Below are 18,223 nucleotides of genomic sequence, written 5' to 3'. Positions count from 1 at the left end.
CAGACACCTCAACCCACCAAGTCTCTGGTGACCAAAGCATGAATTTACACTAATTCTACATTCACCCCATTTTTACTCTTCCTGCATTCTGATCCTGCTAACTGGGTCAGAATCACATAGAGGTTGATGTGTCTGATTTGCAGAGGATTTACATCCAATTTGATAAAGGGGGATCACTGTAAAACAGCACGTGCAAATAAAAAAATCAGCAGGCCAGACAGCATCTGAAGGAAGAGAAAGAGTTAACAAAACAAATGAAGTTCCTAGACATGAAATATTAATTGTTCCACCTTCCGCAGCTGCTCTCTGACCTTTTGTGAGTTTCCAGTATTTTCTGTTTTTATTTCAGGCTTCCAGCATCTTTTCTTTCTGACTCTCACCCTGCCATGTACTTGGGCGCTGACCCCACTCCATATTGCCTTTATCAAACGTTCACTCTGCAAGAGCTCTCTCCACAAGTGCTATGCCTCACATGATTTATCAGCACTACTCTGGTTTAAATGCAGGGCACTTTTTAGTGACTTCAATTTGATTTCTGTGGTAGCAAATTCACCCTCAGTCAGAGGCACTCAATGTGTAATATAGTGACTTTAATGCAGCTGAATTTTGGAAATGGAAATATCGATTTTGTATCCCAGGATTGATTGGGGTAACATGGGATGAGCGTTTGAAGGCACTGGGCCAGTATTCACTGGAGATTAGAAGGTTGAGTGGGGACCTCATTGAAACTTACCGAATAGTGAAAGGCCTGGATAGGATCAATGTGGAGAGGATGTTTCCATTAGTGGGAGAGCCTAGGACCAGAAGCCATAGCCTCAGAATAAAAGGACATACCTCTAGGAATAGATGAGGAGGAATGTTTCTAGTCAGAGGGTGTTGAATTTATTTAAGCCAACAGCTGTGGAGGCTAAGTCAATGGATATTTTTAAGGCGGAGATTGACAGATTCTTGATTAGTAAATGATCAGATCAGTGATTATGGGGAGAAGGCAGGAGAATGAGGGTTAAGAGGGAAAGATTGATTAGCCGTGATTGAATGTTTAGGAAGGAAATGCAGATGCTGGAAAATCGAAGGTAAACAAAAATGCTGGAGAAACTCAGCGGTTGAGGCAGCATCTATGGAGCGAAGAAAATAGACCACGTTTCAGGTCTGAAGAAGGGTCTCGACCCAAAACGTTGCCTATTTCTATGCTAATTGTTACCTTATAATGACACAAAACAAGCCCATCAGGTCCATTGGCTCAGAGTAGAGGAATTCCTTTCCTTTTTTACTTACCTGTACCTCTTCAAGCTAATCCCACTACAGCGTTCCTAATTCCCACTTGATTTTTTACCAATAACATTCTTATTTAGGGGTAACTTTCAATACCAAAGCAACTTATCAGTTTATTGAAATGTGAAACCCAGCATCTGGACACAAAGAGAACGTGAAAACTCTGCACAGGCAGCGCCCAAGGTCGGGGTAGAAATCAGGCCCCTGTAGTTGAGAGACAGCTGTGCTAAGTAGTGTGCTGCATAAATGTACATGAGTTCATAAGTGATAGGAGAAGAATTAGGCCATTTGGACCATCAAGTCTACTTCACCATTCAATCATGGCTTTCTATCTTTCTCTCGCAATCCCATTCTCCTGCTTTCTCCCCATAACCCCTGACACCCGTACGAAGTGTCAGGGCCTGTGACATTAGGGCGCACCGTTATGTTAACTGAATCAGTATTGTTTTTATAATAAGAACAACAATGAGTTAATGCACAACCTTAATCATCTTTGAATAAAAGCAGCAGCAACAGAACTGTGAACAGCTTCGTCTTTGTGCCATCCTGTAACAGGGTAAAGAGCGGATTATTACACAGCTAATGATGTTATCTGTATTACAGGCCGTCCTGAAGGATACACTGTCCGGGGGAGTGTTTGATGTCATTTCCTGGAGGCGATGTTGTGTTCATCCTTTCAGCATTTGGAAACTCTGTCATCAACTGACCTTGAAAGTCTTCTCTGCGCTCATATTCCTTCCCACGGTAGATAAACACTTTGTTCTGTGGGTGGAAACATAAGAAGACCTTTTCTTAGCCAGTTTCCTTAGTTACATGATATTGGCCATTCTCAATCGACCCTGATGGACAGGACTCCGTAGCTGAGAGCTGCTTTATACCAGTGTTTACTGGCACTTGGATCTGTCAACTATCTCAGGCAAACAAACCAGGCACTAGCTTGAGAGTAAAGCTGAAAAATGGCCCATTCATAATAAAAGTTTGTATCAGTGTAGATCATTTTATAAGGACGATAGACATAAAAAGATGGAGTAGCTCGGTGGATCGGACAGCATCTCTGGAGAAAAGAAATAGCTGAACATTGTGGGAGTTAAGTTAAAGATACATTATAAATTAATTTCTTCCACGGAAAAAGCAAACAAGACCTGTAAGTACTGTGGTACATGTACTTTGACCAGAAGTTGAAAGGTATCTGTTTTAAGTTTTCTCAATAGGAGAATTGCATTGGGTCAACAAACGATTGATTGAGGGGTGTAGGAAAGAACTGCAGATGCTGGTTTAAACCAAAGATAGACACAAAGAGCTGGAGTAACTCAGCGGGTCATACAGCATCTCTGGAGAAAAGGAATAGGTGACGTCTTAGGTCGAGTCCCTTCTTCAGACAGAGAGTTAGTGGAAAGGGAAACGAGAGATATAGACGGTTATATAGTGAGATATAGAACAAATGAATGAAAGATATGCAAAAAATTAACGATGATAAAGGGAACAGGCCTTTGTTAGCTGTGGGCTAGGGGAAAACGAGTTACAGACAATGAGACTGAACACAAGACGACTTGGGTGGGGGAGGGATGGAGAGAGAGGGGATGCAAGGGCTACTTGAAGTTAGAGAAATCAATACTCATACTGAAACACTGGCTACCGCCAAGCCATTCACAGCAAATTAAATATAGTTGGTGCTATAATACTGAGGATATTAGACAGCCAATCAAAGCACAGTGATGTCTCACAAATACAAGTGACAAAATGGACCAATTAAACCCTTTGTGACAAACATTTTGGAATAAATTAGTTTGAATGGTGAAAGACATTTCCTAAGCCTGTGGAACATTTTATTGAGTCACTTCTTTGTTTTCTGTTGGTAATAATCTTAATATCTCAGGTATCTCTCCTGGACCTGTGCATTCCGTGCTTTATGGGTTCTCTTCAGTTTTAATGCCCTGCTTATAATGGGATAATAAAACTACAAGCGATTTTAATTGCAGATTAGCCACACTGCCTTCCATTCTTCTTGTACTTTGGCTAAACTAAACAGTGAACATTATATATCTACCAGACATAAACAATAACCAGCAAGTAATTGAAATTTTCATTTAAATCACACTTATCTATCAGTTAATTAATACTCGGGCTTGAGTGATTTTATCATCCTGCAAAAAAAACAACAAATGAAGATCACAGATACAGTGCATATGTGGAGTTGATTGTAATGGATGCCAGTATCTTAACTGGTCACTGTTACATTGCCCCTGGCATTGATCAGGGGAAGAATTGAGAGAACCACAGGAGAATTGTTTTCAGTGAAAATTACTGGAGGAATGGCTTTGCTCTGTGAGCTGCCTATACTCAATAATCAGAGTTTTCTACTTCACTGTAGCAACCAGGAACTGTAGATGCTGGTTTACAAAAAACGGAGGAATGAAGGTTGATTAGGGCATTTAAATACAGGCTGCTTATGATGTGTCAGAGGGTGGGGAGTGAGAGAGAGTTTTCCGATGTAAAGTGATTAAGATAGGGAGGGATGAAATCATGGAAGGATTTGAAAACAAGAACGACAGTTTTAAAAACTATGGTCTTGTTCAACTGGCCATCAAATTAAGCCCACGTGAAGAATTGTCAGATGGAACAAGAACTGGACGCAACTATTTACCATATATATTAATGATTTGGAAGAGGGAATTAGGAGCAACAATAGCAAGTTTGCGGATGACACAAAGCTGGGTGGCAGTGTGAACTGTGAAGAGGATGTTAGGAGGTTGCAGGGTGACCTGGACAGGTTGAGTGAGTGGGCAGATGCGTGGCAGATGCAGTATAATATAGATAAATGTGAGGTTATCCACTTTGGCGGCAAAAACAAGGGGACAGATTATTATCTCAATGGGGTTAGGTTAGGTTAGGTAAGGAGGAGGTACAGCGAGACCTGGGTGTCCTTGTACACTGGTCACTGAAAGTTGGCGTGCAGGTTCAGCAGGCAGTAAAGAAAGCTAATGGAATGTTGGCTTTCATAACAAGAGGATTTCAGTATAGGAGTAAAGAGGTTCTTCTGCAGTTGTAGAGGGCTCTGGTGAGACCACATCTGGAGTATTGTGTACAGTTTTGGTCTCCTAATTTGAGGAAGGACATCTTTGTGATTGAAGCAGTGCAGCGTAAGTTCACGTGATTGATCCCTGGGATGGCGGGACTGTCATATGAGGAAAGATTGAAAAGACTAGGCTTGTATTCACTGGAGTTATAGAAACATATACAATTATACAAGGACTGGACTAGTTAAATGCAGGAAAAATGTTCCAAATTTTGGGCGGGTCCAGAACCAGGGGCCACAGTCTTAGAATAAAGGGGAGGTCATTTAAGACTGAGGTGAGAAAAAACATTTTCAACCCGAGAGTTGTGAATTTATGGAATTCCCTGCCACAGAGGGCAGTGGAGGCCAATTCACTGGATAGATTTAAGAGAGAGTTAGAGAGAGCTCTAGGGGCTAGTGGAATCAAGGGATATGGGGAGAAGGCAGGCACGGGTTATTGATAGGGGATGATCAGCCATGATCACAATGAATGACGGTGCTGGCTCGAAGGGCTGAATGGCCTCCTTCTGCACCTATTTTCTATGTTTCTATGATGAAGTGAGTGCAATAGTTTTACTAATTATAGATAACATAATGGGAGTAGTAATGGAACACAACTAATAACGTCAGAATCTTCATGGCTTGAAAGAAATAAAGAGATATTTGATTAATACTAAAAGCCACCTAATGGTGGAAAATAGCAGATGAGAATATGGGAGCCAACCTGAGAAATGGCAAAAAGACGGAAGACTATCCCTTTAAATTTATAACTTTTATCTAATAAAACAGTGTTAGTCTGGCAGACATCTAATATGATTCCTTTTAAGTAGAAAGGGAAATATAATGTCCTGGAAACCATGGACCAGTTAGCTTAATATCACTTGGAGAAAGATATTGAAATCCTTCTGCAAAGACATTATAAAAAATAAGTCTAGAAGCATACATTTAGTAATGAGTAGGCAACCTGGATTTCAACAAACAGGAAAGTCAATCTGACTGAACACGTTGATGAAATAAAAGGTAAAGCAGAAATTTAAAAAAAAATCTCAAATCGCTTGCAATAAGGTTTCATATTGCAGGAGAGTGTAGAAGCAAACTGATAACTAATCAAGGAGTTAAAGACATTGCTCTCATTGATAAATGGTGAGTGATATTACATTTAAGTGTGGGTGATTGAAAATAAGATGAGTAAAGAGGGATCCAGAGCTCTTGTGCATGAAACGCATAAGGCCAGTAGGCTGGTACAACAAATAAGTAGAAAGACAAATTACATTTTGACTTTTATTTGTTAGGGATTTGGAGTTTAGAAATTGAGATGGGTTTTTTTTACAACCATATCGGACGCTGGCCGCACCTGGAGTACTGCTACAGTTATGGCCCAATTATTTAGGAAAATATATCCTGGCCTTGGAGACAGATCTCGAAAGATTCCAGAAATGAATGGGTTATCCTATCATGAATGTTTAAAAAAAAAGTCACATCTGTTTTCTTTGGCATTTAGAAGTAATGGTGATTTTATTAAAACATATAAGATCATAAATGGGGTTTAATAGGGGAGATATTGAGTTGCTTCCAACAGTAAGAGACTCTCAGATGAGAAGACATAGCTATAAGATAAAAGGATATTTCAATAATGCAGGATTTTTTTCTCATATAATTTACAGGGGTCCCAACCCAAAACTTCACTTATTCATGTTGTCTTGATGCTGCCTGGCCCATTGACTTACTCCAGAACTGTGTATTTTTATATGTTTAAGAAGGAACTGCAGATGCTGGAAAATCAAAGGTAGACAAAAGTTCTGGAGAAACTCAGCGGATGACGCAGCATCTATGGAGCGAAGGAAATACTGAAGAAGGAAATACTGACGAAGTCTGAAGAAGGGTTTCGGCCCGAAACGCTGTCTATTTCCTTCACTCCATAGATGGCTGCTGCACCCACTGAGTTTCTCCAGCACTTTTGTCTACCTTTGAGTCTTTTTATAAATCGGTATTTGCAGTTGTTTGTGTCCAAGATATTTCAATCTGAAATAAAAGTTCAAGTAGTAGGAGTTTTAATCAATGTCGTCAAATAAACCAGTTGGACCTAATAGCATATTTCTCATTTTTAGTAGTGCCTTACGGTACAGAAGGAGTATTGGTCTCATCAAGTCTATGGCAGCTGTCAGATAAACCCCATCAATCCCACTCCCCCATTACCCTGCAACCTAGTCTCTCTCACTTACAAATGGCATTGACATTTGCTCCAACCTGCCAGATGTTTGACTTTACAACACTCTGGCTTCCTCATATCCTTGACATATGGTCACCTTGCCTATAACCACCATCTGTAGCATGTCACAGAGCAGCAGGCAAACTAGTGCTCCTTCTGTATCTACACAACTCAGATCTATACCAGGTGATGTCTTCAACAAATTATCCAGTCAGGACATCTGCCACCTGCACTATTGAGAGTTGCTGTGTGAAAGTACATCCTACCTGAATAAATAATAGATGATTACTCTCGCTATAAATAAAGGCCGCATTAACTCAACCCTCTATTCTACACAACTACCTCCAACTAGCCAATGTTTGGAAGTATTGCAGTTAAGCATTTTCCTTCCCAGTTGAAACTTTAACATTGGCATGTTATTTCAGCAATCAAGATTAATTTGGCTGAAGTCCCCACAAAGAAATGCCATGTATGGCTGCTTTCTTGTTATGGATCCAGGCTGATGGAATGAAATGAAAGGATTCACCTCCAGCAGATATTCTCCGAATCCTGGCCAAGGTTGACATGTCTTTGAGAAGGCTGCCTTAGTAATGATGATGCTTCCTTTTTGTGCTGTATCCTACAGAAGTGACACGAAGTATGAGCAATGTGTTCTGTCCGTTCTCTGGGGAACTGATGCTGGTGCAAAGTCATGATGGTGGTTTAGAATTACAGAATCATGGAAAATGTATGATCTTCCACAGTAGGAAGCTATTTATTCCACTGTGACCATGCCAGCTAGAAAAGATCAATCCAATCACCTCCCGCATTGAAACCCTTGATTTTACGTCACATCTGGGCAGTTTTTGCATGAGATGAGGGTCTTGCCTCCATCACCCTCTTCCCCACTTCTCCCACCATTCCCTTCTCCCACCCTCCATTAGGTATCAAAGTTCAGAGGTTCACACACTCTGTCATAGAGACATAGAGTCACAGAGTGACACAAATGTGGAAGGCCCTTCAGCCCAACTTGCCCACAACGACCAACATGTCCCAGTTGCACTAGTCCCACCTGCCTACGTTTGGTTCATATCCCTCCAAACCTGTTCTATCCATGTACCTGTCTAACTGTCTTTTACATGTGTTTCTAAATGTTTTCTCTGTTCTCATCTCCTCTCACATCCTTCTTCCATTATTTTTAAATCTATTCTATCCCTGGTTTGCTGACTCCTTAAGTAAACAAAATGAAGCTCTTTGTATTTTCACCACCTGGGCCCCTTTTAATGTTTACACCTCAGTTATGTCTACCTTCGGCCTTCACTGTGCCAGAGTTATAATTGTACAGTTCTGGCTACATCTGGCAACCACAAGAGCACAAAGTTGTGGCCTAAATAGTGTTGAACTTAAACCTGCCATAACTTCCCTGCTCCATTGTATGGCTTGGCTGATACTGGAGATCATCATATGTGTTTTTTTTAAATTCCTTGTACTCAGACTATTCTTGGCATTGGTTTATTGTTGAAAAACTTTGTGAAATATTTTTGTGAGAAAGCGCTTATCCTTGAAACAACCCATGATTAGAAGGTGAACTGATGGCATGGCTGTTGGAGTCCTACCTCAGAACACCAAAGACTTACGGCCCTGTCCCACGGTACGAGTTCATTCCAAGAGCTCTCCCGAATTTAAAAAAAATCAAACTCGTGGTAAGTACGGAGAATGAACGTAGCGGGTATCTCGGAGCTCGGGGACGTCTCTTAACGGCTCGTAACGCTAACGGCAGGTACTCGGGAAGACTCGCTAATGGCAGGTAAGCTCGGGAGGACTTGTGAAGATTTTTCAACATGTTGAAAAATGTCCACGAGAGCCCCGAGTACCGACCATTACTGTAAATCTCCGAGTTCGAATCAGGGCAAACTCGGGAGAACTCTTGGAATGAACTCGTACCGTGGGACAGGGCCATAAGGTGATCAATAAGGACAATGAAGACATTGAATGGCAGAAGAGGAGCAAGAAATGTGTTACCCCTGTTTCTATTTATATTATCCTCGCAGCACATGCAGAGACATTTGACAATGTGCAACATGTGATCAGGTGGCACTCCCATGATTTTCAGTGGTAGTTCAGGACTTCATGAGGCATGACACCTACCTTGGGGTAACATTTCTACATAGATTCTCCTGCTTCTATTTCCCTGTATTCTTTGATGCTCTTGAGAAATCTAAAAAATGTATTGCCAGTTGGAAATAAAGATTGATCAGGCGCATGTAGGAGAGATTAAACAAGCATTATATCTCTCGTAAGTGGTTTGGTTACTTCTCCCAACTCTAGTAAAACTAAATGTAGGTGAGTTTGGATTGGACCTTTGTGACATTGTTACTTTTCATTGATCTCAAGACCACCTTATTTCTGAAGGTTAAACATTGTGATGATGCAGATGCCTATTTGGGGGAAAGAAAAACAGAAGCACATTGCTAAAAGGAGTTCAAAGCTCAAAGTTCATTGAAATATTGTATGAACTGTGAGTTTTTGCGTTGCCATAGAAACAGGATTTTAACTGCTGCAGTATATGTATTTTCCAGGACCTTCATGCCTTAGTTGAAATCATCCGACTTGCTAAAACAAAAAAGAACTGATTGGTGAATGGTAATGTGCATTCTATGATACACATTACAACAGTCAAGATTGTGGATTTAGGGGGATATTTTGCCTCTTGGTAATTATTACTAACAATGTATATCTGACTTTCTTCTCTTTTAGGATGCCTTGATCTAATTATCTGCTCATCTATTTCATGATATTAATTAGAAGCAAGACCACCACATACATTGCCACTAGACAAGAATCGATCCAACCAGAATAGCACCTCATATTTTGTTTGGGCAGCTTACAACCCTGTTGTATAAACATCGCTTTTTTTTAACTTCAATTAGACATTCCCTCTCTCTCCATCCTTCCCCCACCCAAGTTGTACCTTCCCCCATCAAAGTTGTGTTTTTGAGTCATTGTCTGTAACTCGTTCTCACCTCATCCACAGCTAACAATGACCTATTTTCTTTATCATTGTTAGTTTTGTGCATATCTTTCATTCATTTGTTCTATATCTCCCTACATCACCATCTTTATCTCTTGTTTCCTTTTCCCTTCATTTTGCAATCTGAAGAAGGTTCTTGACCCAAAACGTCACCTATTCCTTTTCTGCCTGACCCATTGAGTAACTCTTTTTTGTGTCTATCATCGGTTTAAACCAGCATCTGCAGTTCCATCCTACACATATCAAACTTGGGTTAGGTTCTGCCTCCCTGGTTCAACTGTGGTCAAACAATTCTGGGCCCATGCACAATGTTGGCCAATCATTCAAGGCAATACATACAAAGCAGTATGTTAGAGTGAGGCCCAGTCAGAGTGAGGCCCAGCACAAATTGGAGGAACTGCACCTCATATTTTGCTTGGGCAACTTACACTCTGGCAGTAGGAATATTGACTTCCCTAACTTCAAGTAACCTTTGCTTTCCCTCTCTCTCCATCCCTCCCCCTTCCCAGTTCTCCGACCAGTCTGACTGTTTCCCATGATTAAATTTTATCTCTGTATCCTTCGTTGTCAACTTCCCCAGTTAACAATGATCCATTTTTTTTTAAATCTGCATCCCCTTTGATATCTCATTTTTACACCTCACACTATCTTATCTTTGTGTCTCCTTCTCCCCTGACTCTCAGTCTGAAGAAGGGTCTTGCCCCGAAATGTCACCCATTCCTTCTATCCAGAGGTGCTGCCTGTCCCGCTGAGTTACTCCAGCATTTTCTGTCTTTATTCAATATGTTACTGGATGCATTAATTTTGTTGAGAAACCCATCCTTTCAGATGTACATAATGATCCCTTGGTATTTCTCATGGAAGGGCAGGGAAAGTATCCATGTATATATGCCAACTTTTATCCTTCAACTTGCTCCACAAAAAAAAACAGATTGTTGTGTTGTGATTGCAATGAGACTTTCCTGCATGAGAATTAGCTGTCACAATTCCTATTTATTCATATTTTTTCATACCACATTGGCGCTACTCAGCCCATTGAGTCCATGTCCGTTCTCAGAGCAATCACATCAAACTTATTCCCACAAATGTTTCTCTACAATTCATTCTCTCTCCACAACCTACTCACATGATGAGTAGTTTACAGTGGGCAATTAACCTGTCAACCCAGATTTGTTTGGGTTGTGGAAGGAAATGTGAGTTCCTGGGGGAACACCATGTGATGTGAGAAGGTGCAAGCTCTACAAAGACAGCACCCAATGTCAGGATTGAACTAGGATCGCTGGAGCTGTACCCACTGCACCACTGTGCTGCCTATATTACAATGGCTCCATTGCATTGTAATTACAATGATTACAATAGAGAAGGGAAGCACTGATAATAAGAGTAGGCCATTTGCTTTCCTTAAATGTGCCTGGTATTTTGGGCTGCAATTGATAGAAGCAGGTTGAGTGGGCAAATGTATTCCAGCTGGAGATTGGGTAAAATGAAGCAAATACACAATAAGCACAAAAATTCAGTTCAGAGAAAACTGCAGAGGATTAAACTTTGTAACCTTTCATCGCACAAGCGAAAAGGACCTTTAAGAGGTAGGAGAAAAATAGTACAGAGGATTAAGACTCGAGATAAATGAAACGTGTCTGAGAACTGTTCCAAATACTTATGTGCTTGAATAATGTGCTGTTAACAACATTTTCAATTCTATTCACAACCAAATAAAATGCAATTTTCTTTCACCCCAGGTTATCGCTATTCTTTCCCTTCGTGTATCCTTTGATGATAAGGAATGTCTATGATGGTGCATGGAACCACTTTCTGTATTTCTTTTGCATCATTAGTCATCCAGAATAGCTGCAGCATGTAATCGGTTCAGGGAATTTCATTCTTTGAGTAAATATTATTTTTCTGCAAGAAAGTTGCTTCCATGCCCACACTGGTCAGCCTCGGTGCTATTTGGTTCTGCTAATTTAAGATGAAGATTAAGCCATTTGACATAACACCATGCAGGCTCTTTAAAATCATTACATATTATCTTCACTCTTTTTTTCTTAGCTGCCCTTTTTTTAAGCTCTGATATATATATATATATATATATATATATATATATATATATATATATATATCCAATAGCCCTTTGAAGTACTAGCTTTGAATCTGCCTAAATCACCTTTTTGGCAGTATTTCAGGTTAGGATAACTGATATATAAATGCCTGAGTATTGGTGAGAAAAAAATATATTTAAGAGAGACGCACAAAGAAATGCAGATGCTGAAATCTTGAGCAAAGCACAAAATGTAGCTCAGCAGGTCAGGCAAACCTAAACCTAAACCTAAAACTAAAACTAAACATAAACGTCATTGGGAATCTAGATTTTTCCTTCTTGCAATTTAATTGAAGATGAGTCTAAAGTTGACCAGTCAGCATGGTTATATACAGAATAGAGACCAGAACCTGATGATTGCCAGCATAGGGAACATGTATCTCTTGATTATTTCAGTCAAGACAATAACCATGTTAGAAATAAAGAATGTAGTGTCCACCTTGTGACTTGAATGTGGCAAAAGGAATATTCAAGCCCTGGAAATGGTGCTGCGATGAGACAAAATGTAATAGAATGACTTAGAGGAAAAGAGGTCCTGACCTTAAATTGTATTTACTAAGAGGATAACCATATAACCATAATATAACATTACAGCCCCATGGAAGTCCGTGCCGAACACATAATCTCCCCTAGTCCCATATACCTGCGCTCAGACAAAATTCCCTTCCAATCCATAGAATGATCCAATTTATTTTAGATGAAAAAACAACCTGCCTCCACCCACCTCGCTGGACCTTTCCAAAGCCACCACTCTCTGAGTAAAGAAGTTCCCCCTCATGTTACCCCTAAACTTCAGTCCCTTAATTCTCATGTCATGTCATGATACTGGAAATGGAACCATGATATGCCATTGAACACAGACATAATCAAAAGGGTTAAACTGGAGGATGTAGAATCATGGTTAAGAATAATGTTGTTCCACTGTGCTATCAATAAAGAATTTTACAATTTAGGTTCAGCATTTACCAAAGCCTCTGAGATTTCTATCACATTAAGACTGACGACCGCCAGAATATTCCTAAATAGATTAAGAGGCAAAAGCCTGGGAATTATTTAAGGAGCGGATGATTGGTGTAGGAGTGGGGCAATCACAGGACCATTGCAGATGGGCCTTGCTCTCATGGCCAGAGCTGAACTTTATCCATAAATGAAAGATAATGAATGTTAATCATCAACAAAACTATGTTTATTTTTGGTTTACTGGTCTGCCAAAATTGTATATTTATGAATGTCTTCCAATTTAGAATCATAGCATCATAGAGCTACACAACATAGAAACAGGCCCTGAGGCGCATCTTGCCCACGCTAACCAACTTGGCATACTGGGTTTGGCTCATTTGCTAGTATTTGGCCCATAACACACATGAGGGAGAATTTACATTTATACCAAGCCAATTAACCGGCAAACCTCTACATCGTTGGAGTGTGGGAGGAAACCGAAGAACTCGGTGAAAAACCCACGCTGACCCCTTGAAAACCTTAAGTACTTCATGTCTTTAAGTACTTCAATGCTTAAGTACTCCATCACAGGTGATAAACTACTGACTGACATCTACTATAAACCCACTGACTCCCATGGCCATCTGGACTACACTTCTTCCCACCCTGCTTCCTGTAAGGACTCCATCCCTTACTCCCATATCCTCTGTCTATGCCGCATCTGCACCCAGGATGTCCTCATTCTTTAGGGAATTGGGGTTCCACTCTTCTACTATAGTTGAGGCTCTCACCAGGGTCTCTTCAATATCCCGAAACTCTTCTCTCACTCCCCATCCCCCCATTTGTAACAAGAGCAGAGTCCCCCTCGTCCTCAACGTCCACCCTACCAGCCGTCACATACAACAAATAATCCTCCGACATTTTCGCACCTCCAACGGGACCACACCACTGGCCACATCTTGCCATCTCCTCCCCTTTCGGCTTTCCACAGAGACCGCTCCCTCTGTACTCCCTGGTCAATTTATCCCTTCCCAACCAAACCACCCCCTCTCCTGGCACTTTCCCTTGGAACCGCAGGAAATGCTACACTTGTCGTTTTACCCCCCCCCAACTGACTCCATCCAAGCACCCAAGCAGTCTTTCCAGGTGCGGCAGAGGTTCACCTGCTCCTCCTCCAACCTCATCTATTGCATCTGCTGCTCTAGGTGTCAGCTGCTCTACATCGGTGAGACCAAGCGCAGGCTTGGCAATCGCTTCGCCCAACACCTCCCCTCGGTTCACAATAACCAACCTGATCTCCCGGTGGCTCAGCACTTCAACTCCCCCTCCCATTCCGAATCTGACCTTTCTGTCCTGGGCCTCCTCTATGGCCAGATTGAGTCCCACTGCAAATTGGAGGAGCAGCACCTCATATTTCGCTTGGGTAGTTTACACCCCAGTGGTATGAACAATGACTTCTCCAATTTCAGGTAGTCCTTGCTTTCTCCCTCCTTCCCCTCCCCTTCCCAGCTCTCCCACAGCCCACTGCCTCTGCCTTTTCCTTCCTTTTTCCCTCCCCCCCCCCCCCCCCCCCCCCCCCCCCACACACCACCCCCATATCAGTCTGAAGAAGGGTCTCGACCTGAACATCACCTATTCCTTCGCTCCATAGATGCTGCCTAACCTGCCTTCTCCAGCATTTTTGTCTACCTTCACGTTTGGTGTAACAAAAGCACGGACAAGTATTTGAACAGTAGGCAAGGTGATGCTGATTCTCATTCGGTCATTGATATGGAATTTAAGGTAGGAGGCCACAGTGATGGTGAAAAATATTCTTGAGAGTTTATGTTGGAATGCAGTTAGACTATGACACTCTAAATGGCAGAGATAGGAAGCTAGTTCATGAGCAGAGCTTGCTGTAGAAACTAAAGAGTTTGCTCTTCCCAATAATATTTGTTTGGGAAAAAAATTCTTCCCATCCAGCATTGCATGGCAGATACTTTGACAGTAAATTAGATCCAAATAGATGAGGTAGGCTCCAATGATATAAAAAAAAGCAGATACTAGAAAGCTGAAATAAGATAGCAAATGCTGGACTTAACCCGCAGATCAGACAGCATATGTGGAACGAGGAACAGAGTTATTGTTTCAAGTCAAAGAGTCTTCATAAGATTAGGATGGGTAGCTTCATACTGATTTACATAAACACAATGAGCCAACAGGTATTCTCTGTATGTCTGATTCTATGATTCTACGAAGAAGTTAAGGGAAGCGATGGTAATATAGAGGTATCTTTTATCAGAGGTGAATGCAGTGTCAAACAGTATTAGAATGCGGCAGGCATAAATCTATTGGGCTATTGAGAAACACAGAGAAAACAAATGACTTTTTAGTTATTAACAAGATGCTTATCTCTGGTATTTTGCAAGCCTCACTGATGAAAAAAATACTGGAAAGTATCACATTATCATCAGCACCAAAGCAAATGCATATTGAAATAAGCATGAACTGTTTGAAGGAACTCAGTGTGAATAAGTAATGTTGGATATAGATCGTATAACATTACTGCACAAGAACAGGTCCTCAGGCCACAATGTTCGTGGTGAACATGATACCAACATTTGTTTTGAAAGCACAAAGTGCTGGAGTAGCTCAGTGGTCAGGCAGCATTTGGGGAGAACATGACTGGGTGATGTTCAGGTGGAGACCCTTCTTCAGACTAATTAGCGTGTAGGGAGGGGGGAGAGAAAGCTGGAGGAGAGGAAGGTCAGGACAAAGCATGGTGAGTGACGGGGGATACAAGGGGGGGGGGGGGGGGGGGGTTGACAAGCAGATGGTTGGACATAGCCTAGAGATGAAAAGACTAAATATGTGAGATAAGGATAGAACAGTTGTGAATTGTGAAACCAGAGGAAGGAACATACACGGAAATATCTCTCCAGCTGTCTTTACCCCCCTTCCCTCTCCCGGAATCAGTCTGAAGAAGGGTCCCAACCCAAAACTTCACGTCGCCATGTTCTCCAGAGATGCTGCCTGACCGCTGAGTTACTCGAGAACTTTGTGTCTTTTTTTGTAAACCAACATCTGCAGTTCCTTGAGTCTACTTGATGACAAATTAAACTAATCTCCTCGGCCTGCAATGAATGCTTCTTACATGTCTTTACCACCACCCCTGGTAGCACGATCCAGACATCCACCACGCCTTGTGTCAAAGATGCAACCAAACAATTTTAGTCAATCAATAACATATTGGACAAATGAGTGGCTTTTTGGATTTCAAATCTGAATTTATGGGAGTTTGTAGGAAATGTGGCGGGTTTTCCCAGAAATGTATACAGTGACCCCCAGCTTGTCATGCTGTATATAAATGACATGGCCAAAGCGAGCAACGGTGTTTTTAGATGACACTATCTTCAAGGGTCTGTGAGTTATGCAGATAGGAGCAGGAGGGCACCAAGGGATGTAGGCAAACTAAGTAGTAATATGTTGCAGATGGAATTCAATGTAGGAGAGTGTGAATCCAACGTTGTTTCTACAAAAGATAAATCTGAATATTTTCATACGAGTGAAAGATGAGAAACTGTGGCAGAACAACGAGATGTGACTGCACAGAAACACCAAGTAGCACAAAAAGACTCAAACAGTACTGGAGTAACTCTGTGGGTCAGACATTTTGGGTTGGGATCCTTCTTCTGACTGATTATAGTAGAGGAGAAAGCTGGAAGAGAGGTGGGGGCAGGAGAAAATCCAGCAAGTGATAGGTGGATGCGGGTGAAGGGGGGGTTTTGAATTGGTGGATAGTTGAACAAAGGAGAGAGATGAAAAGACAACAAATGTGAGATAAGGAGATGAGGACAGAAGAGGCATGGAATGTGAAGCAAGATGAAGGAATACATGTAGAAGGGAACGGGGGAAAGGGAGAAATGGTGTGCATTCAAGTAGGGCGCAGGGAAGGGGGGGGCGGGGAAGGTGGGGATCGGAAAGGAGGAAGTTATAGAAGCAGATTTAAGCCCTTCGGAGCATCAAGGCTACTCCACCATTCAATCATGGCTGTTTATCCTTCTCTCTCAACTCCATTCATTCTCCAACCTTCTCCCCATAACCCCTGACACACCCGGAAGGTGGTGTGTTTGTAGGTTAGTTACTTAAATTTGGAGATGTTCAATATTCATACTTTTGGGTTGAAAGTCACCCAATGTACTTAATGTAAGCTATCCGGAATATGAGGTGCTGTTCCTCCTGTTTGCATGTGTACTCACGTTGGTAATAGAGGAGGCACATGGCAGGAAAGTCAGATTGGGAATGAGAAAGAGAGTTAAAATACTTAGCAACAGAGAGATGCGGCAGACCTGGGCAGACCGACCAGAAGTGTTCGGCGAAATGGTTGGCTAGTGTATGCTTGGTCTCGCTGATGTACAGGAGACCACATTGGGAGCACCAAATGCAGTAGATAAGATTAGAGGAGGTGCATGTGAACTTTTGTCTCACCTGGAAGAACTGTTGTGGTCCCTGGATGGATGTGTGGGAGGAGGTATAGGGACAGGTGTTACATCTCCTGTGGTTGCAGATAGAAGTACCTGTTGTTGATCATTTAATTACAGAGCAAGGTTGGTGATCAAAGGACACACAAGAAGATTATGATCTTTACCGAATCAAAAGCTGGGTTTGTATATTATTTATACACACCGTGGGTGGCACAGTGGCGCAGCAGGAGACTTGCTGCAATACAGCACCAATACAATACAATACAATACAATACAATTTATTTGTCACTTGAACCTCATAGAGGCTCAAGTGAAATGTTGTTTCTGCAGTCATACATACAAGAAAAAAAAAGACCCACACAACACAATTTACACAGACATCCATCACAGCGCATCTCCACCTCGCTGTGATGGAAGGCAAAAAAAAACGTATCTCTCCCCTGCACTTCCCTCTCCCCCCAATGTCAGAGTCAAAGTCAGAGCCCCCGGCGGGCGATAACAATTGTCCCGCGGCCATTTACGCCGCGCCGGGTGATGCAAGGCCACGCTCCGGGTCTTGTTGTTGGAGCCCCGGGCGGGCGCTGGCAAAGTCCCGCAGCCGTTGAAGCCACGCCGGGCGATGATGTAAGGCCCCGCTCCAGGTCATCCTCGACTCCGCTACTCGGGCGGGAGAAGTCGCCGTTGCAGAAGCCCCGAAAAGCGGTCTCCCAGCAGGGACCCGCGGGCTCCCGGTGTCACTGTCCACCAGACCTGCGGTAAGCCTCCGAATCTCCGAGGGTCGGCTCGCAGCAGCGCGCCACCACCGCTCCTCCCGCTCCGGTCTCGACCAGCTCCGTGATGGTGAGTAGCTCCGCAGCTCCGTGACTGGAGCCCCAGGACGTTCCTGCTGGAGGCCGCTCCACGGTGCAGCCCCAACGACAACGGAGACCCGACAGGGAAAGGTCAGGTTCTCCGTGCAGGGGAAAAAAAATTTTCCCCCCCCCCCCCCCCCCACACACACACATACACACAAATACCCCATCAAAAAAATAAAAACTACATTAAAACGGGACAAAAAATAACAAAAAGACAGACGGACTGCAGAGGCCGCAGCGACGTCAGTCGCGCCGCCCACATTCGGATCAATCCCAGAGACCTGGGGTTGATCTTGATCATGGGTGCTGTCTGTATGGAGTTT

At 42.4% G+C, this 18,223-nt stretch overlaps 1 protein-coding gene and 1 long non-coding RNA gene across 6 annotated transcripts in view; one reads left to right on the top strand and one right to left on the bottom strand.

Annotated features, from left to right (window-relative positions):
- LOC129701438 (uncharacterized) overlaps nt 1–11,659 on the top strand; it is a 68,648-nt gene extending 56,989 nt beyond the window's left edge. For 4 of the 5 annotated variants that reach the window (XR_008724198.1, XR_008724196.1, XR_008724197.1 and 1 more), the window contains one exon: nt 1,876–2,012. This is a non-coding gene — a long non-coding RNA (uncharacterized LOC129701438). Of the gene's footprint in view, nt 1–1,875; nt 2,017–11,285 lie in introns of those variants that run through there. The other variant, XR_008724195.1, reaches the window with a different exon arrangement.
- Nucleotides 1–18,223, bottom strand: part of LOC129701436 (dedicator of cytokinesis protein 2-like) — a 671,641-nt gene that overhangs the window by 38,893 nt on the left and 614,525 nt on the right. The window contains exon 41 of the mRNA XM_055642616.1: nt 1,893–2,034. Within this exon, the coding sequence (XP_055498591.1) occupies nt 1,893–2,034 (142 nt within the window). The remainder of the gene's footprint in view (nt 1–1,892; nt 2,035–18,223) is intronic.

The sequence above is a fragment of the Leucoraja erinacea genome, chromosome 11, assembly GCF_028641065.1.
Source record: "Leucoraja erinacea ecotype New England chromosome 11, Leri_hhj_1, whole genome shotgun sequence".
In the NCBI taxonomy this organism is placed as follows: domain Eukaryota; kingdom Metazoa; phylum Chordata; class Chondrichthyes; order Rajiformes; family Rajidae; genus Leucoraja; species Leucoraja erinaceus.
This window is presented reverse-complemented; position numbering and strand designations above follow the sequence as displayed.